Source organism: Lepeophtheirus salmonis, chromosome 3 (assembly GCF_016086655.4).
Source record: "Lepeophtheirus salmonis chromosome 3, UVic_Lsal_1.4, whole genome shotgun sequence".
In the NCBI taxonomy this organism is placed as follows: Eukaryota; Metazoa; Arthropoda; class Copepoda; order Siphonostomatoida; family Caligidae; genus Lepeophtheirus; species Lepeophtheirus salmonis.
In genome coordinates, this window is record NC_052133.2 from 42,210,449 (window position 1) to 42,232,328 (window position 21,880).

Genomic DNA, 21,880 nt, shown 5'->3' on the forward strand with positions numbered 1-21,880 from the left:
TGACTATTATGTTATATGTACATTACATACATTCAGGGGCAGAATACCGGTTTTAATATACATATATATACACACAAGAAGGAGAAATAAAAGTCTATAATTACTTCGAGGCATGATATGATTATGGTAATAACCTTCAAAGCAACAGCCCATAACAACGAAATAACCTTCCATTATATCTTTTTGAAGGAGAGAAAGAAAAAAAATGAAATAAAAACCTGTAAAAGGAACTCTTCTCACGCAACCTTATTATATTATATTATACAAATAAAAAAGAAGGGAATCATTTTGAATGCACAGTCTTCATCATAACATATCCCCTTTTCTCGTGGAAATACAATCTCCAGGAGTAACAATTTATTATTAATACTATAAAATATTATGTAGTTTGCTGTATGTTGATGCGATAATGACAATTGAGCGCTGGCCCAATATTATTTTTCCTTCTTCTTCTTTTTTGACGTCTGTCAAGAAATATAGAAATAACAAAAAGCCGGACGGTTCTTTTACACCATTTACTTCATTACGTCATTAGAACAAGAGGCCGACAGGCTGTATTTACTATTACAATATGATTGAAAAAAGAAAAAAAGAAGCCATGAAATGACAGCCTTTGAAGTACACGCGTATGGGAAACGCCGGCCGGCCGGCAATTTCCTTCTTTCTTTCCCTCTTGCCTTAACTCGCCTTAAAAAAGTATATGGGTCGAAATGATGTAATAATATATTATTCCCTTTTTGGAAGATTTATAATATTTATGCCGGTAGTCACGTGAGAGTGCGCGGTTTCTCTCTCTCTTTCCCTTCCTTTTTTCTGTCTTCTTTTTCTCTCAGCTGAGTTTGGCGAAAAAACATAGTTCTTTTTTTTCTTATGTGTACAGTGGTTTCTTATAGAAATAAAGAAACAATATTTTATGTCATTCCAAATGTCAGCGCTTATATGACTGGTAATGGAGTTGTTGAATGAATTATTTTTGAGTTGGGGAAACATCTTTATGCCTAACAAAAGTAATATAATGTTTCTAAGAGGATTATTAGGGTAATTAAGGAACATTGGGAGTACGCCTTAGAAAAGCTTTGATTTGGTTATATTTCAAGGATATTATCTTTTGTAAGAATGATATCTTGTTGGAAATATTTTTAATAGATTTAGACCCAATTTTGTGATTAGGGGTTGAGGATAAGGAAGAAAAGTCGTTATCTTAGTTCGAGGATGCTCGTGGAGAATAAAGATCTTATTCAAGTTCAGTACCAATGATGATAGGAGTAGAATTAGATTATTTCTCGTCATAGGTTCCAAGTTGTCATTTTTGACAGGAAACATGTTTTGTACTTATGTACTACCCCTTGTGCTCCTTATCCTTCTAAGAGGAGAGCCGGCCGTAGGAAGGAGAAAAACGAGTGCTCGCTCCCACAAAACAGTTGGAATCCGACAAAGTTAAAAAAAAAAGAGTTTTTATTTCTTCTTTTTTTTTTCTTAATCAAGTCAGTTATATTTCATCAATAATGATTGGAGGGTGTGAAGTTTTTCCCTAAAAAATTTAAGTTACATACAATAAATAAATTTTTTAATATTTAATTATATATTTATTTATATGTATGTAGTTCAGATTGCATTCGTTTGTAAAATCCTTTTTGAAAATAGGAGTTTAACAAATTTTGTATCATATTAAAAATATTAGTGACTTAAAGTGTTGTTTAAAGTTCTTCTCCTCTTGTTATTGACACATCCCTGTAAAAAGAAGATTTTTTTCCATTTGACAGAAAAAAAAATCTATTTTTTTAAATCAGGATAGGAAGTGCAAAGAAAATATTTAATTATATATCTCTATAATTAACTGCATCATCCCTTTATCACGGAATTATCAAGGATTTTTTTCTGTGATTGTAAAAATCAAGGATGAGGATATTTTCAGAACACAAGAGATCAGATTCGCCAGGAACTCTTATTAGGTCATTTCCCCCTCCCCTTGATAACGAATATAAGGACCGTCGAATCAGTTAGCGTACTGTATTCAGATTACAACAAAAAATATTCAACTACAAATAATCACTGATAGAAGAAGAACGATAAAAAATTCATACAATTAAAAAAAAAAAGTTTTAATAAATACAAGAAATAATATATAACTAGGAGCCATGTCGACAGGAAAACGTTTAGCAAAGAGATCCATCATTGGTACACGGATAGCAGCCTCCTGGGATGATGGGAAATATTATCCTGGCATCATCATGGGTGTAACAAATAGAGGAACTTATTCTATTAAATATAACGAGGGCGGTATCAAAGAACGAAAAGGAACGGAGTTAATCGGACCCGGCTTTCAAAATGTGACAAGCTTCAAATTACGAGCTGGTCAAAGCGCCTATATCACTCATCAGAGTAGGGAAATGAAAGGGATGGTCCTTCATCATCGACCTAATATTGATGAAGTGTCGATAGAACTCGAAGTAAGTACAACACCACAGGCTCATATCTCTCTATAAAAAAAATACAACATTAATATTGCTGTAGCCTTCTTGATAAGAGCAGAAAAAAAGGAGAGTAGAAATAGAATTTTTTTTTTTGACTGAGTTACTACTAGTATTTATCATTTAGTGCAGAAAGATTGCCCTCAATTCGGGACTCCCGTTAACCCTTTTTCCCCTCTTCTGGTTTATTATATCCTGAGAGAGACATCATGATCTGAACAAGGGCCACCCGGTTTTTCCCCATTCCTCAAGGTTGAAAAAGAAATCATGATAAAAATTTTGCCCCTGGGATTTTTGTGTGTTCCTAACCTAATATAATTTTCCTCATTTCTCTTGCAGAATGGAGGTGGAGAAGTCAAAAAGAAATTGGAGGATGTTCGCCTCCTGGAGTCACGGAAATCCACTCGTCTGATCAATCATAACAACACAGACTTTTCCAAATTAGCAGATTTTAACATTGTTCACGAGAGACAAAGATTGAATTCGGAAACTTCCGATATTTCACATACCAGGTAAGACATCAAAAAAATAATTTAATGACTGAAAGAGAGAAAGAGAGAGAGATAAAAAAAGGAAGAGAAGTCCTTGTACTTGAAGGTCAAGGAATCACTGGGTAGAACCTATATATATTTTTTAAGGTTTTATTAAAGTGTATTTTGATATTTTCGTATGAAAATAATTGCTCAACAAAATGGTTGAGAATCGAGTCATCGAACAATCTAAAAATCAATGAGGTCCTTCGGACGGGGAAATGAACCACAGCTAACAACTATTATTTTTTTGGGTGTGGTAGACCTTGTCTCAAAGGTTTTTTTATTAGGCCTTAATTTCCCTAGTTAATAATCATACAAACATAAAGTATGATTTTGTCGTCTAAGTTAAATAAAAAATATAACACATATTGTTTTGGCAATTTTGGCTCTTCCGGCTCACAACAAAGGACATAATTAAAGCAGCATAAATAAATACATACAATATGTAATTTCGCGCATCAATAATGTCGACACTATTTTTTTATTTTATGTTATATCATAATATAATAATGAATTGACGGAAAAATAGTATTAGTTTAATTTTATGTTTGCTAGTGTTTTTTAAAAATATATATTTTTTGAAAAATGATCTACCTAATCCTAAACAATATTTTTTTTTCTACCTAGAGCTGTACATATGTAGGTTCCAGCCAAGGTAGAATAAAAATATCATCATTTTGTTTGACAAATTAATAAAAAATATTATTATCTTTCATTTTTTAATTGATCATCTTTGAAACAAACAGCTTAAATACATATATATATATATTTATATTGTAGTACCTTGCCATAAAAGTTTAATTCGTCCCTGGACAAGGGTCGTTCATGAGAAAAAACCTTGTAAGTCCAAATAATTCATCCGATAAAAAAACTTTAAAAAAATTAAGAGATTGAAGCGGCTCTCACGTCCTGCCCCAACCTGCTATATTAATTCAAATTTTTATTCTAAATTTATTTCATTACCTGTATTGTATCTCGCAACCTTTCCTCCCGAATGAATGTAGAAAAAGCTTCAAAAATCAGTTTATAGTAGTTAACAGATTCTTCTCAACTATATTATTATTATTTAACCATTCATTGTTGAAAAGTTGGAAAGTCGAAATTTGACAAGGTAACGCAGTCTAGTTTTTTTAAAAACTCATCGTATGTTGGGGTTTACTGTAGATATACGTATGTAGGGAGTTGTCTCTTACGCATAGTTCAAATATGTATGATTAATGATTATTATTACAATTAATTCGCTGAATTCAGATCTATTTGATTGTTATTTTACAAATTATGGAATACATTGTATTTAAATAGGATACTTATGTCTCAAAAAAAGTTTTATATATTCAGATACGAGAGGTTTTGTGTTTTTATCATATATGTTTGTATAAATGGACATCTAAGTATGTGCAGTGTACTTAGTTGTACAGTGGGAAAACGAGTTTTTGTATATATGACTTTTTTTCTTTTTGCCTTTTATTCACTTTCTTATCATGTTTCTTGACTCTTTTTTTTTTTTTTTTTTTTTTGAAGTGTTTGATAATCTTCAAAAGAAGAAGGGATTATGTATGTATGACTTTAAAAAAAAATACATACAAAAACAGCAGGAATCAGTTGGCAACAAACAAAATATATAAACAAATGAATCCTTTACCTTTTACAGAGTAGCCTTTGCAGAAACAGTAATACCTTGAACTACGAGTACCTCAACATACAAGAGATATTTTGAGATACTAGGTGTATTGTGTGGAAAAAATAACAACTCAAGAGCCGCGTTATTGCTTTGACGTACGAGTTTTTTTTTTTAACTAACGAGCTCAACCTATTATAAAATTATAACTTTATTACATTGAGCTCTGAGGAATTCCAAGCAAAAAAAAAAATCTTTGGGATATGAGCTGTTCTAAAGTTGGAGGCAACAAAAAGTAAGATCCACTTCATTGAGGTTGGGCCATGAACGAATTACATTCATATTTTTTTGACTAATGAGCTCAGTCTAGGAACTAATTAAACTCGTTGGTATATGATGGTATTATTACAGTATATTGATTTTATTATACCTTTTTATTGAATATGCATATGATACTTTTTATGCTACTACAAAGGAGTTGGCTACGTGCAATTTTTTATATAAAAAAAAGTATAAAATCATACGACGGCGACAGCTAAATTCATGTAATTCTAAAAAAATCCTCTCTATGTCAAAAAGAGATATATATCGGATATTCATTTATGATATGAGAATATATATATCATATCAGTTATGTACATATATATGTATATACCTGGTAGTACATACAACGATGTGTAATTCTCTTCGCAGGTACATTGTCAGACGTTTCGGCGCCTTCATTAACGACATGACTAATTATATATGACTCCATGTAGATTGCTGTTGTAGTATTTATTCTGTTACATGTGAGTGTGTGTGGGCAAGGAGGAGTTGGAGGCATGGAATGTGTGTTCTTTAATGCCACTACATAGAACAGGCCTACTTTTACTTACTTACTTCTCCTCCCTACATGCATACTTCTCTCTCTCTCTCTTCCCCTCTCTATCGTTTGATGTCTTTTTGTGTGTGAGCTTATGTTGAGCATTTTGCATGTACGTAATAATTTGTACATACATATAATAACATCAAAATGATTAAGATGTAATCTTCATAATTATCTAAAGGTTCACTCCGGCACAGATGGTAAGCTTTCCGTTCATGACACATAGCATTTAATGCCACTGTAGCCTTAAATAATTATGTACTTAAAAAACTAATAGGTGATTAAAAAAATTATTAATATAATTTTATTTCAGTAGTAGTCGGAAACGTCGTAGCTCGGACTCAGAGTCATCCGGTGATGAAATATCTTTCATATATAGCTCTGGATCTGAATCAGATCGACATACACCCGTCATGTCGGAGTGCACTGCTGCTATGGTTCTCATGAATCTCTCATTTAGTCCACGAAACAAAATCACCGGTTTGTATATATTATAGTTTATATATAAGGGGATATATTTATATAAAATAGAAACTAGGGGAAAATAGGAAAGAAAATGAAAGAAATAAGAAGGAAAAAGAGAGATAGAGAGAGAAAAAAAAGGGAAAAAAATTTGGCCTTCAAAAACCTTAACCTTGATTTTCCTTTTTCTTTCTTTCTCTTTCTCCTCCTCTTGCAGGCTTAAAAGAAGAAAACAGCTTATAAATAAGGAAAGGAAAGTAGAATAATAATAATATATAATCGATTTAGTAGTCTCTTTTGACTATGTAAAGTTTATTGTTTAATACATAAATAAAATTTGTCAACAGATTACTTACAAATAGATAAAAACTAATAAATAATCCATAGTTTTCCTTCTTCCCGTTTTTTGAAAAGAAAAAAATTAAGATTACTCCATCTGGCAATTTTTTTTTAAATGATTTCCATTTTGAATACATCAAATACACATTTGAATGAGTATATTACATACAAAGTGAGTTTAGGAAGGGAAGCAGTTGAAAAAGAAAGAAAAGGAAAGATAAAGAGGGAGAAGAGACACGCAGCTTAATGAGCCGGTCGGTATTCTTCTCTTTTTCTTTCCCCTACTGAACGATTAACATTGAGAGTAGGAAAAAAACAGCTTTTAAAAGTAGTTTGACAACCTTTTCATTGTGATTATATGAGCGAGGCCTTGTGTGTATATATATAACGTTCATATGACCTTGAAGTACGAGCAGAAGAAGAAGAAGCAAGGGACGATTTTTCCCCTTCTTTTTGGAAGTAAAAAAGAGTTAGGCCTTATTTTCATTTTTTTTTTTTTTTTGCAAACACGTAAGGCCTAACTGCACTTGTCTTTCCTTTAATATTATATACTTTGTATATATATAAGCAGTTAAAAATACTGTAGAATGTTCTATGTTGTATAAATATATATAAGGACTATTTGTAGTAGGAGGCAGCAATAGGGTGCAGGGGCTCAAGGCAATTATATTTATATTTTTTTACCCATTAAATGTGTTAGTGAATGCATTTTTGCTTATTTTTAGGGTGTCCAGCCTCAGGTGTTGTTGTTGGTGGCTCTACGACAATGATTGCTCCCAATGGAGGTGTCTCCCCTTCCTCTTCCTCGACCTCCTCCGGTGTAAGCTCCCTCGGCTCCTCCTGGACATCTCTCTCCGCCCAAAACCCCAATTATACGGAAGCAGAAGCTCTATTACAATTATCAAATCAAGAGTCTGACGAAGGAATCCTTTCTGATCAATCCTCGGCCGTGGATTCCGACGAGCCAACGAAGAGAATCAAGGTAAGGTTGTTTGTGAGAGGAACGCGCCACTACAGGGAATTCATTTCATGGACCCCTGTTAATATTAAATGTCCTTTCCTCTATAAAAAAAAGCTTTATATATATTATGTACACTGACAATAAAAAGGCTTTTTGTTAAATAAATGGTACTTTTCCCCATTCGAAATATAGAAAGGGATTGTAGAAAAGCCATAAAAATAATAGACAGCAAGGAGGTTCGTTCGATCATTATATGTTTAAAAAAACAATTCCTATGGAAACACATAATAGAACGACAAATTCTTGGAGGGTGTTATAATCAGGCAACACCCAAGTCGTAGTGTCTCCTCAGGATACCCACCAACTCCCATCATCAAACAATATGGACTTCACTTAGACTTTATATTATTACATCATTAAAGTAACTTTTTTAAATACACTTTTATATGTCGGTGTTATCAATGAGACACATTGTACATACATATGGCTCGTAAAACAAAACAAAAATACTAATAAAAAACTCGTAAAACCCAATAGCCAGCCAGCAAACCAGCCTACATATTCATCCTTAGACTTTAGATGTCAAAACAAAAACAAAAAACCAGACATGAATAATGATGATTAAAAAAAAGACTATGGAGTGATATCATGGTTTGGGCCTTACTTTGAACAATCGTTCAATATATAGTGAATTAAGATACAAAAATTAAGAAAATACGTTTTTTCAATTTATTAAACATATTTGGATCAATGACATACTTGTATACTCCCAATTCTCTAATGAATTAAGATATTTCTGAATGTTGACTATATTTCAAAACTTTTATTTGATGTATTCGACTCTATTTAGTCCTGATATGGCCTTTTTTAAATACAAATATATATGCATACAAAATTATTTAAATTGAAACAATGGATTTTCACTCATTTAAGTTACAATTTACGGTACACACAAAAGAGTAATCCAAATAATTTTTGCATTGTTATTAACGATAATAATTTGTCGAAGAATACATTTACGTAATTTAAACACAATTTATGTGGAGTGTATTTTATTTGGCTATTGTGTTTATAGAACCACATAATATGTACCTTACAACAACTAAACACTTATCGTTCTTACAATTGTATATATGTATGCATTTATGGATCACTCAGTGGATAGTTTCTGATATATAAGGCATTAATGGCTTTCCCTCCTTGTATATATATATATATATACAAAATGTATGTCTAACAACAAAAACAAAAAACGAGAAAGCTTTTTCCCCCTTTTCGTTCATATAGTATAAGTGAAATTAATATCTACATAGTTATACATAAGAACACACATAGTATGAAAATAATTTCCAGATAGTTTTAATTAATTTGGCACAACTCCAAGGAAGGAAGGAGTAGTGAGATAGTGAGGCAGTAAGTGACTCCTCCAGATATTCGTGGCTCTTCCCCCCCCCCTTCTACCCATCTCCCTAACATTGTTAAATGATTTGTAAAAAAAAATAATTTGTCACATTTTTGTAAATTCGTACCTCACTAACACAGAAATGATTCTACAATTTATTTTGTTGTCAGCTGTCAAAAGGTATGCTTCTTTTCCTCTCCTTATTAGTGGTGTTCTAAATTGGTTGAATAACTCAAATCTGTTCTTGTTAAACAGCTTAAAGTCATTCCCTATGACATTTATATAGTTTGGAAGAATAATTGGCTAATTTGCACAAATTGATTTTGGAGCATTTTTTCTCCTAATTTTCCTCTTATTTGTGGTGTTCTGAACGTTGATTGGTGGACTTTGAATTACCTCTTGTTAAGCTACATTAACAATTCTCAACAATAATTATTGAATAGTAAGTCTACAAATAATTGGAAAATGAATTGGGTAATGTACTAGCAACAGATTTTCACCTTTTTTCTGCTTATTTTCTCCTTATTAAGAGTGTTATGTAGTCTAATTGGTTAAATAATTCTGCTTCTTTTACCCTTATTAGTGGAGTTCTGAACGTTGATTCCTTAAACAATTTGAATAAGCTCTTATAAAAGGTGTTCTAACAATTCTCAACAATCATTATATTGTTCAGAACTGCTACCAAATACGTTTGGGCCTTGATTTTGCTCCTTTTCCCCTTAATAATATGCCCTGAACGTTGATTGGTTAAAAAATATGAATAAGTCCTTGTGAAGGTACTGTAAACAATTATGAACAATAATTATTAAATTATCAGTCCGTATTTGGAAAGAAAAGTTATCTTCGTTAAATTTATTACCCATAACTTTCCATCTAAGAGGAAATAGGGGGAAAAAGGCCCAAAGTCAGTTGTTAGCCAATTGTTCTCAACCATGAAATTAGTATTGAATATTTATTGGGAATTATACACTACAGCTGAACAAGATTTAATTCAAATTGTCTAACCAATCGACTTTTAGGAAAACAAGTAGATACATCGACAGTTGACAATAAAATTATTATTGTGTAAGTGACTAACAAAGGACTTTGACCCTTCCCCCCCCCCTCCCTGTTTCTTCTCGAAGGAAAGATTGCGAGATTAAACAGTTTCTGGTAGACATATCATATTTATATATATATATGCCTTAATAATATTTATTGTTTATTTATGAACGTTCCTTCTTTTCTTTCTCCTGGAAATGCACTTTGCAAGAAGAATAAAGAAAAGAGAGAGAAAGTGAATTGAAGAGCGGGAGGGGGGATTCCCTTTTCTTTGGTGCTTTTTACATTTATAATATATATTTGGGGCTAGGGACCAAAGGAAGGAATCAACTTTTTTGGTTCTGCTCTCTCTTTCTGTCTCTCTCTCTCTCTCTCTATTTCCCTTTTTCTTTTTTTCATCTCCTCTCTCCCTTATCCAAAATGAAAGAGAGAGTTATAACAATAATAATAATAACAAAAAAAAAAAAACGAAACTAAGAATGAAAAACTTAGTATAATTGTACTACTATGTATGTATATCTTGTAAAACTCTACATAAAAACAGAAGGGAGGACGAGACGAGAGAGTCACAGTGAGAGTAGTTCCTACTTTTGTCGTTGTTGTAGTTTCTTGCCCTTGAATAATGATGCATTTAGCTGTTGTACTTACATACATACTTTCTGAATGAGAAAATGGTTCTACATATGGGCAAGCAACTAACCAACCAATCAATTAATCGATATGCAAGCACTACATGCAATTATATTTGTTTATATTTATATAAAAGACTTTTAAAGAGAAGGATTGGAAACAGAATTGAGTCAGCTGATTACTGTAGTCTTTTAACTTTATTGTAAATTATTATTTAAACCTTATAAAAATGAACAAATAATAAACAATGTAATGAAGGCAAAATAATTTAAACTTTCAGGACTGTAATCAACAGCAGTCTCAATTATGCTTCCAGCCTTTTTCATTTATATATATATAAATATGTATATGTAGTATACAAGTTGTTACTTGTACAAGCAAACTGTACAAGATGCAATAGCTTAAAATGAGATGAACATTTTTAAATAAATAATTTTTAGCACTGTTCATGAAGAATTGGGTGTAAATGTTTACTGTTTTTTTTTGTTTTTTTTAAATGAAAATTACTAGTTACGCATTATCAAGTTTTTATGTCCACAGTTTTATTACTCGTAAATACAGACATATTAAATAAGTAGTTTTAATAGATCAAAATGTAATTAAATAAGATGTAATGAGACGTGGAATTTGTAACTTGTACAACTTACTTATACAAATTACAACTTGTAAATAACTTACAGCTTGTTCACATATAACCTTTTTTCTGCTGAGGATATTAAAAAGCGGACTTTGGCAATGTCTCAGACAATATTAATTTGAAAAAAAAAAAGAATTTTGCGCGGTCTACGTGGGACATTTTAAGCCTATTATTATATCTCATCCCAAATATAATTATGCTATGAGTCAAAAACTGTACTTTCTATATTTTGTTGCGTTTGGTCTATGGGTGTAAAAATTTTGTCCATACACCTTGTTTTTAGTCATTTAAGGGATCTACTAAAGTGCTCGATGATTTCTTGTGAATTTATATTAGCAAAGATAAAAATAGGGAAGGAATAGAACAAAATTTAACCCTCTAGGAAAAGGCATATAACCCAAAGGTGGAGCATAATTACCTTTGATAAAAGAGGGAGTTTTTGATTGTCCACAGCAGAAAAAGTATCTGTGGAGGGGAAAAAATATATGTCCAAAAATGGGGCTGTCTAATATATATGTATAAAATACCGGATTATTTGAAATGACAATAGGAGTTATTCCAATTGTATAAAAGCCTGCAATGGTGTTTTTGATGGTTGTATGAAAAAAAATGTTTACTTTCTTTCTTGTAGGTAAAATATATATTAATATATATAACCTTGTTGTTGCTAGGAAGAAAAAGTTCAAGAAGAAAAAAAATATTATAAAAAATTAGAAAGGGCCTATGTTCTAAGGAAAAAAACATCTGGCTTTAAAGAGCTTTGAGAGTTTTTTTTACCCTCTCTTCTTTTTCTGGTTCTATATTTTGTGTATATATTATTTAGATATATATATATATATATAATACTCCTTTGTATATTAAAGTAACTCTCTTAGCAAAATATATTTTTTGAAGCCTACCAATTGATTGACGTTTACAAATCCCTACTTTTAAATAAATAATAATGAAATAGACACTTTGGCAACAATGAATGAAAAAAAATATATACATAAAAGTTTAATAGTGTTGTTAATATACTTATATTGATATTTTTGATATTTTCGAATTAAAAATAAACACAGTCCAACCTGTAATACAAAATCAGGCAAAGAAACTGAAAAAGGGATCGATTAGAACAGATGATCTCTTTACCCAGCCGTAATATTTTGTAATAATTGTAGTTTTGAAAACTGGACATGACCTCCAAGTTCAATGACACGTTTAGAAAAAATGGCCGTTAGACCAATTTTGACTGTATTTAAAAATAAAAGCAATTTATAAGAAGTGGGACTAACTCAGAAATGAGGAAAAAAAATTTTACAACAAACAATCTGCATTCTCGTTATATTTTTTATATAAAGGACATTTTGCTTCGTTTTTTCGTACAGACCCTGTAATTCAGTATAGTACCTTTATAAACGCATCAATATCGTTATATCCAAAAAAACTAGAAGAAAAAAACTTTTGCAGAGCTAAAGCTACTTAAAATTTAAAAATAAACTTTCCCCCCTTCTAAAATTGATCTTCAGGCTATAAATGAATTTGTAATAATCGATTAAGGGCTTCTCTACATAAATAATATATATTTATGATATTTGTTGATATACTATAAACATACATATATAAGAATAAATATATATATACCTACATACTCTTATATGTATGCCTAGAATATGCCTTTATACACTTTATGTGTTGTACTGCCTGATTTTTTTTTTGGATGGAATCCAATATAAATCTATCTATCTATACCCTCTTTTTAAAATCTTATTATATACATATGTACATAGTGTATATATGCTCATATGAACATCTGCTATAAAAAATGCTTATAAATGATCTACCAATGGTTGCCAATACGAAATAGTTGGTACAGGATAGAATATATAGGTACGATTTTAATAATTATCAACAAAAATATAATGTATACCATACAAATTTCTTTAAATTAACAAAAAAAAAAAATATTGTCGTTGTATTTAATGTCTCGACAAAAATTTCAAACTCAACACTGGAATTTAGCTTCCTAAAATATATTAGGTATTCTAAGATAGTTTATGGATATCCACTACAGATTTATGAAGCAAAAAATACTAAATTCATGCTGACAATTGAATGCCGAACTATAAGCAAATATGTTGTTACTATAGTTTACAGTTTTGTAAGGAAATGGTGGGTGTAAGATATATGGTACACCTGAATTAAGACCGTTGTTAATATCATCTATCTGTTATATGATTTGGTGGGGGGAATGAATTACTGCTATGAACAGGAGAATCTTCTTCGTTTAACAAAGCATTGGTTCAGGGGGGAAATATTGTAATTATATTTTAATTCATATCATGCAATTTTAAAACAATTTATAACAAAGATAGGCGAGTACAGAGAAATTATCACCATAATTATACAGTGAATAAGAAAGAAGAAAGAGCACTCACAATCACCAATTTCCTTTTCATATTTATACCGTAGTTTTTCGTTATAGACATGTCAACTCCAGCTATTCGAAAGCCGACGTTATGCCAATCTTTGTTTGTATATTATTCGCTATATGCCATCAATTCAGCTGGGGAGATGATACTATTTAGTGAGGAATCGAAGATTCCAAGTATTGCTGTATCAATAAAATGCATTTTTTAATTCAAACACATTTATGAATAAAATAAGCCACTTACATACTGATTTTAGCACTGAGATTTTTGAAAACTTCAGTATGTTTTCGGAACCAGATGAAGTGAGTTGATTCTGTGTCTTATAACCTCAGTTTTGTCCCCTCTACGTACCTATATTTATCTTTTTCTATGAGAGAATCCATTTCTAGGGTTGCTAATTTTATTGAGCTGAGTGAGTACACTTGCCATTGATCGTCTGACTTTTTCTTTTTTTTATTCTATGATCTACTTGCTATTGACAATAAATAACAACAATACGGATATAATTGATGAAAGCGCTAGTACCATTATTGTTATTTTTCTTTCTTTTGATATACTCAACTCACAATTCTTGGAAGCTTAGCCTTGACTCATAGTGTCAAAATAAATAAATATATGAATAATAAAATAATAAGTATACTTATTTCAAAATATGTTAATGCTTTTTTGTTTTTTTTAGACTGAGCATGTTAGAATAATTTATCAGTGCACTTGGCCGGGATGCAATGTTTTTAAAGAAGTCTGCTCGGATATTGAGAGACACATAAGAAAAGTACATTTAAGGTATGTTGATTGGTTATTTATTTATTTTGGTGGAATACTATAATATTATATATGATTATTTTTAATAGAAAAGCTGAGCCGGAGTCTGAAGAAGAGAATGATCATGAAGAGGAGTTTTATTTCACAGAGATCGATGTTCCCATGGAGAGTTCAGAATCTGTAGTACGCAACACTCAAGCCCTCTTGCCTCCAGCTCCTTCCGGCGCAACAGCAGTATCATACATGCAAAATCACTTTACTCAACATCAACAACACAACCACCATAAAAACTTCAACAACCACCATCAGCACACACTCCCCTCAACCACAACTCTCACGTCACTCCCTCTTTCGTCCTCTTCTACATATTATACTCCACCCCAACATCGTCAGCAGCCAGCCCTAAATCATCATCAAACACGACTCCAACAGCGCCCCGTTCATCACCTCCTTGTTCAGTCCTCCTCCCTTCCAACCCCTCATGGAAAAGGTATACAAATCCTTGCAAGTGGGCCTCCTGCAGTGAGGCCTCCACTTCTAGCGGATCATATGGACATGGCACGTCCACCACATGAAAATCCAGAATACCGACACTCGGTCCTCATCACCTCTTCCACAACCGCCTCCTCCTCCAATAACCTCTCTCCTTTGCATCTTTCACCACATCAATCCGTTGCCGCTGTGCCGATTACTATACCCGTTGCTACCACTGCTAGTTTCTCCTTTAGCCCTTCAAGTGGGGTATCAGGTACTGGAACCTTGCCTGCTCCTTCTAATAATCATCATCATCATAACAATAACATCAACAACACTTCGACACAGGTAAGAAGAAATGAAATATTATTCCAGTGCTTCTCAAACTTTTCCCTTTTTACGCCTCAAATCTCCCTGATTATAAAAGAAAAATAACTCAATTTCCTTCTTACAATAATATAATCTTCCTCAAAATGTTTCCATCTCTCCCCCAACCGTTTCAGAAGCCTTGAAATATAAGCCCCGTTAGTGTAAAAACTACGCCTGAGATCATGTCATAAAAATGAAGTACCTCTGAGAAACGACTTATCATCTAACATAAATCACTATTAATTATAGTCCCCTAACTTGTTTTAATTACAATAATAGTGAAGAATAATGATTAATTAGTGCACTAATATAAAGCATGATCTAAACATATATTGTTATATTTTATTTTTCACATCTTTAAAATAATAAGCCTTCATATCATTTATATTTTTTCTCTGATTGTTTTCTAGCCATCAAGTTCTTCCCCACATCAAAGCAAGTACATTCGCCTCTCTCCCAAACCCCTCACTTCCTCCACACCCAAATCCCCTATCCGTCGTCCACGTGGAGACGCTAAAAAGTGCCGCAAAGTCTATGGTATGGAAAGGAAAGAGCTCTGGTGTACACAGTGTAAATGGAAAAAGGCATGTACTCGCTTTGGTGAGAGTAATTAAAAGATATAATTACACACTGGGAAATTTCAATTCAAAGAAAAAAGAGTCACTGATTCATCATGAAGCACTCACTCAAAAGCTTACGGGATGACAATTAATATTTTTTTGTACATACCGAATATTTGTTCGTTCGTTTTAAAATAAAAAGAAGACTGCCCTTGTTATGACTATACAAAAAACATGTCGATGATGTAACAGGAGGTGGCGCCATGGCGGGGGGTGGGTTGGCAAAGCCCCCTCCCCCTTCTCCTTCACTTTCTCTTTCTCTTCATGATTCTTATATTATTATTATTATTATTTGTTAATTAGTTTAATTATTATTATTGAATTCTATGGGTTTTTTTTTGTTGAATAGTCCTTTCATAAGGTCTAAAACATGAAAAAAATCAAGCGAGAATTTCTAGTCTTTTAAGTTGACAAGTGTGAAATAATAAAAGTGACCCCCCCTCCCCCTCCTCATATTATTATTTACACCCCTCCCCTCCTCACCCTCTTTCACACACACAATGATTATTTTTTTATTGTGATGCTTTTTTTTTTTTTTTTTTTTTGACAGAGAACACTTCTGATACTGGTCCGTCTTTCATAATCTAATTATATAAATACAAACACATATATATATTTTTGGGTTCATATTCTATAAAAATATATATACGTATATATATACATATATAATTATCTCTCCTCTTTATCATGACGTCATAAATAGTCTATATGACGTAACCAACAAAATATTATTATTACTTATATATTATATCTCTATTATATATATATATATATTATTCTTTAAAATAATGATGAATATTAATTATTAAAATATCTGCTTTATAGAATCGCGTGTAAAAAAAACATGTTAAAAATAATAATAATAAAATTTAGTGATATTTTGACAATTTTTTAATCGTTTTGTTTTCTCTATCTCTCCACTCCTTATTCCACTAAATAAATACAAATTACACAAATTTTTTGCCCATTTCATAAATTGTTTTATGTTACGGCTCACACTTTACTACTGCCCCTCCTCTCTTTCTTCTTTTCACCCCCCTTTAATCAAACATTAAAAAATAACACTGCTACTTATAGTAATTTGGAAAAAATATGGTAAATTCGTATATATTTATGTAATTATGTGTCATGTACAAGTTGTAACCAGTGTCTTCAAGTAGGATAAAAGGGGTAGTGTGTGACTTTTATGGCACAAAATACCCATTAATTAGTAGTATATGATATGGCACGTGATAAGTAGTTCAAGTGCTCAGAGTGTTTCATCTCTAATATTAGTTAAGATGAACTGAATTAATCAATATTCATTATTTTTGAGTAATTAAAAGGGTTTTATAAGTAATCAGGTATGATTATAGCGGGAGTAAAGATACATGATTTGACTCATTTATTTATTCCTCTTTTTGAAAATTATAACGAAAAAAAGAAGTAAAGAAAACACTTTCATTTGTTCAAATGACATATTTTTTTATTGAGCGTCCTTCAATTATATCAAGTGGAAGACCTCCCTTGGTCACTTTATAAAAATCAACTCCCAGAAGTTCCATACCTAATATACATGGTTCAAAATGAGCTGATGGAATCAATTAATTATTCGTAATTGTTGAAACAACACAATTGGTTCATATTTAGGAAAGGAAACGTACTTTTTCTAACTTGTACAATCATTTTGTTGTACAAGTTGCATCTTGTACATGGCATAATTAATAATATATTTATATATTATAGGATGAAAAGAAAACCGAAATTCGCCAATGTAAATATATAGATTCATACTGAAAAATTGTGTAAATAATTTTTTTAAGATATATATAATTAATAAATATAAATACATACTACTATAGCCTAGCCTTGGCCATATATTTATATTGATTTATATATAATATATATATCGTTCTTTTGTGATTCTACTGCTATATCATATTATTACGTCATACAAAATTATATCCAATAAGATTTTATATTTTTTTCTTCTTAAATTCATATATTATGTATATGTTTTATGTACACATATTTTTTTTTTGAAGGAAATGAGAGGTGTAGTGGGTACCTGTACTATGATTGTATTGTTAGGCCCATTTATTCCATCTATGTATTTCTCTTCAAAAAAAAATGTCAGACTGATGTAAAAGAATATAAGGAATGGTACAATTGTAAAATAAAAATTGGGAATCATGTGGGAAAACAAATGAAATAGAAAGTATTGTGTTGTATGTTAATCACTCTACGCAGTTGTTGGTTTTTTTTTTCGTCAAAGAGGGATTTTTTAAACCTTAACCTTTTTTTCCATATTCCTTATATTCTTATAATTATTATTATTATTATGTTTTCGACAAATATCTATAATTAATTAATTATTATTATTATTGTATTCATTTTTTTCGAGAAATAATGAAGTTATTATAGAAATATAATATATATAACTTCAAATCAACGTCTAAAAAAATAACAGAAAAAGTTAAAAAAACAAGAAACGAAGTAGAAAATGAATAAAATATATAAAGATTAAGTACATTGGAACTGCGTAGAACATTATTTCTTTTCACTTCTACTTTTTTTTGGTAAAGGAAAACAAAAGAGAACTTTCACTGCAATTGTACACTGTATGTACAGTGAGACCTCGAATTCCTAAAGTATGAATTGAGAGGTTTTTTCTTTCAATTTGGAAGCTAATGAGATTGGTTTTTATTTATGTGGGTGGTAGTTTGGTTAAATTATCATTTTTTTTCAAAATGGTTAATCAGCTGTATTCAAGACTAAGGCAGTGAGTGTTTCTTACCACTAGAGATATGTGCGTTGAACATTGACATTGATCTGGTAGTATATTCATCTTTAAAAAGCGGGTTAATGTTGATTACCGAGTACTTCTTTGATCCTAAGAGTATGTCGGTTCTATTTAAGTCCAACATAAGTCCATCCCAAAAGATAAACGAAATTTATCCTTGGTGATGATATTATTTATACAAATGCAACTTCATTTATCCTCATATATATTTTTCCAGGATTATCAAGATATTTGACTATTCCTATTTTGTTCCTATTTTTCTGTATAACATGATACAATCTAATACCTATTTTATACTTCCCTGAAAAATTTGATTTTAAGTACTCCAAACTATTAAAACAAGTTTTACGGAATTATTGACCAGAGACTAAACTTAAATGATCCAAAAAATAATGTCATACTGATGAAACACGTTCAATACGAAAATAGTTTGCAACAAATGTAACTATAATCATCAATTCATTAAACTTAAGTTATTACGAGTAATATATAAGACCGATATGAAAGACTTTTTTGGACTGGATGAAATTTTTTGGAACAGGAGCATGTTCCAAGTAGTCATCTAATTTTATTAATAATTTTAGAACGGATATTCAAGGATTTATATATAAATGTTCTTCTTTCGAGTTGAAAACAGAGCTCAATTGACGACTTAAAATGATTTATTTAGCTTTTACTTTTTATTAGAAATATTTTTATAGGCAAACACTTTCATAAAATTAATACAATTATATCCATGGCAAAAGTGGCTACAAAAAAATGTAGTCAACCATATATTATATTTCTTTTTGTCTTTGAATTAAGATGGTCAGTTCCTAATTGTTTTACTTCGAAAAACATGAAAATCAACTAAACAATCCAAAGTTTCTGTTGTTTTTGGCAAACAAGGTGTTTTTTGAAAATATTTTTATTTGATATTTATTTGATTTTTTTGCCAAAAACATTAATTGTAGTTTGTAAGTACATATTTTGGTAATCTAAAAATCGCTTAAGTTTTCTGTCTGTATCTTTTTCAGAATCAGAGAAAATGCTTTATAAGTACAAAAAAACGATCTTAAATGAATGTTATTCTTGAAAACTTAGTAAGTTTCTTATTTTTGATAACAATGACAAAAATTATTGTTTGTCTTAAAGTGAAGACATATAAGTTTATAATAAAAACGCATCATAACAAAATCAATATTTTAAAAGTTATTCAATGTTTGTTGAATAATATTTATTTACCTATCCTTTTTTAACGATAGTAAATAAGACGTACACCACAAAATTCATTTTTTTTGGATATAAAGATTCAGTTTATAAAGTTTTTGAGGAAGACATGGTTTGAATGCAAAGACAAATACTTTTTTTCTGGGTTTATACATTCATTTAGGCATTAGTTGATGTGTGTTAAATATACAGTAATTCTATCATTTTGTGGACGGATCTAAATTGAGCATTAGTTTATGTTGAGTATTCCTCAGAATGAATTCTCAAGGACTATTTGGGATGTGATTATATTTTTTTATAAATTGCGGTCAGACCGTTAAAGAAAAAACAACTACCGCACGCACAAGTTCGTTCAAGCCTCCTGCATCTCAAAAATAAAATCGAGTGCACCCCTCATAAATGTATTTCCTTATTTCTTTGTCTGAAGGTCAAATGAGTCTCTATGCATCGTTGCATATATATATCTAATAATGAAGAGGAGTCTGCAGTAACATTGGAGCCTGTCTAATTAAATGCATAGGCCTATCTCACTCATAACACCTCGCAAGTTTGTCTATTATCTATATCTATAGTTCTTACATGCATATGTATACAATGTACTTAGGTTTTATCTACTCTCACTCCTTGTCACCCATTGAAGGTATCTTATGTACAGTGAAGTAAATATGGATTACTACCTTCTTCCTTCACTAAACATAAGATGTAGGCTCATTTAAATAAGGAAATAAGTATTTGATCCTTTCTTGAGTTTTAAAGTTTGCCCAATGATAAATATTTTATATGGGATTGAGGTCGGAGACTGCCTTGGCCGCTCTATAAACTTAATGTGCTTCTTTTGAGCCACTCCTTTGTTCCCGTAGCCGTATTTTTGGTGTCCTTGTTATGATGGAAGACAACCACATGCCCCATTTTATATGCTCAACATTAAAGAAAAAGGTTATTACCAAAGATCTCCCGTTAATTAACTAATCCATCCTCCCTTCGATGCACTGAAGCCATCTTTTCCCCTTAGTAAAAAAGAAACACTCCTAAAACATGGTCTGTCTACCTCCATGCTTGACGGTGGAATTGGTGATCTTGGAGTTATACTCTGCTTTTTTTTTTCCGCGAAACACTTACAAATCGGTAAGGGATCAAATATATATTTTTCCCATGTATTTTTTATTCTTTATTGAGAAGCACGTCAATGTGCTTCTAATTGGCCTACTCCTTTGTTGTCATGGCCGTATCTTTAGAGTCATTGTTTTACTGGAAGACCCATCCACGATGTATTTTTCAGGAGGATGGATAATGCGTCCTTTTCCCGATGAAAATAAACACTCTAAGCATAATGTTTCCAGTCTCCTACTTGAGGGGGTTCATATAATGGCTCGCACTTTTAAAATTGTAGACCGTTCTTTTCTTTGTCAATGGGTAAACTTACAAAATCGACAAAGATTAAAATACTTAAGCTTTTCTCCACCATATATACAGCTGAATAGTTTTTTGATTTATTAATGTCAATCATTTATATAATTATGTGTAGGATCTCTTGAACTCTTTTAGATACTTTAACTATTCTAAGGCTCTATACGAAACAGATTACTTGAGGCCCAAATTCAAAATTTAGGGAGGTATAATGATAATAACGGGATTTATGACTGGTTTTAGTGTAAGCGAGGCTTTGGAAAATCTAAATGTGTACTCTTTTAGTGCTTCATGTGAATAATCCCGATTATATTGTCAATATATGTAATTAAAACTTAATTATAGTCAAGTTCACTCAAATAAAATTATTATTTTCTTTTAAAATTCCCAATTTCACACATTGCAAACACCCGGTAGTATCAATCGGTCGAAATAAATATATATTTTCAAAAGATTCAATTTATAATAGCTATATGTCGTTTGAGTCATAAAATAACTTTATTTTTTTATATACTGAGCTTCCTCAATTAGTTTAGTCATCATTGTTATTATGTAACATGTAAACAAAAATATTACGTAATTACAAAACTATCATGAATTCCATACCCATGAGTTCAAATGACTCTTGAAAAACAGCTTATTTTTAAACAAGTTCCTTCCGTGTTTGTTATGACGTAATCAATTAAGGGACATTAATAAAAACCACGTGGGTACTTACGGGGTGAAGTATATTTATAACTACGCCTATTCTTACTGGGAAGAGGGGGCTCCACTTTATTAAATGACATCATAGGGAGCAAGGAACAAAAATTGGAAAACATAGAAAAAAGAAAAACTCTAAACAAGGTCATTTTTATAATTAAAAATAAATATAATCTTTAAAAAAC

General features: G+C 31.1%; 1 protein-coding gene across 2 annotated transcripts; it reads left to right on the forward strand.

Annotated features, from left to right (window-relative positions):
• The first annotated feature begins 1,486 nt into the window (after positions 1–1,486).
• On the forward strand, positions 1,487–18,112 carry LOC121115143 (zinc finger protein 395). 2 transcript variants are annotated; one of them, XM_040709323.2, is made up of 7 exons: positions 1,487–2,450; positions 2,811–2,983; positions 5,801–5,967; positions 7,014–7,270; positions 14,050–14,153; positions 14,222–14,954; positions 15,386–15,736. In XM_040709323.2, exons 1-7 carry the CDS (start codon positions 2,139–2,141, stop codon positions 15,587–15,589), a joined length of 1,950 nt encoding a protein of 649 aa, XP_040565257.1. In that variant the 5' UTR covers positions 1,487–2,138; the 3' UTR covers positions 15,590–15,736. The 2 variants fall into 2 exon arrangements, with proteins under 2 accessions (XP_040565257.1, XP_040565258.1); XM_040709324.2 differs by having other exon boundaries at positions 1,488–2,450; positions 5,804–5,967; positions 15,386–18,112.
• The last annotated feature ends 3,768 nt before the right edge of the window (positions 18,113–21,880 follow it).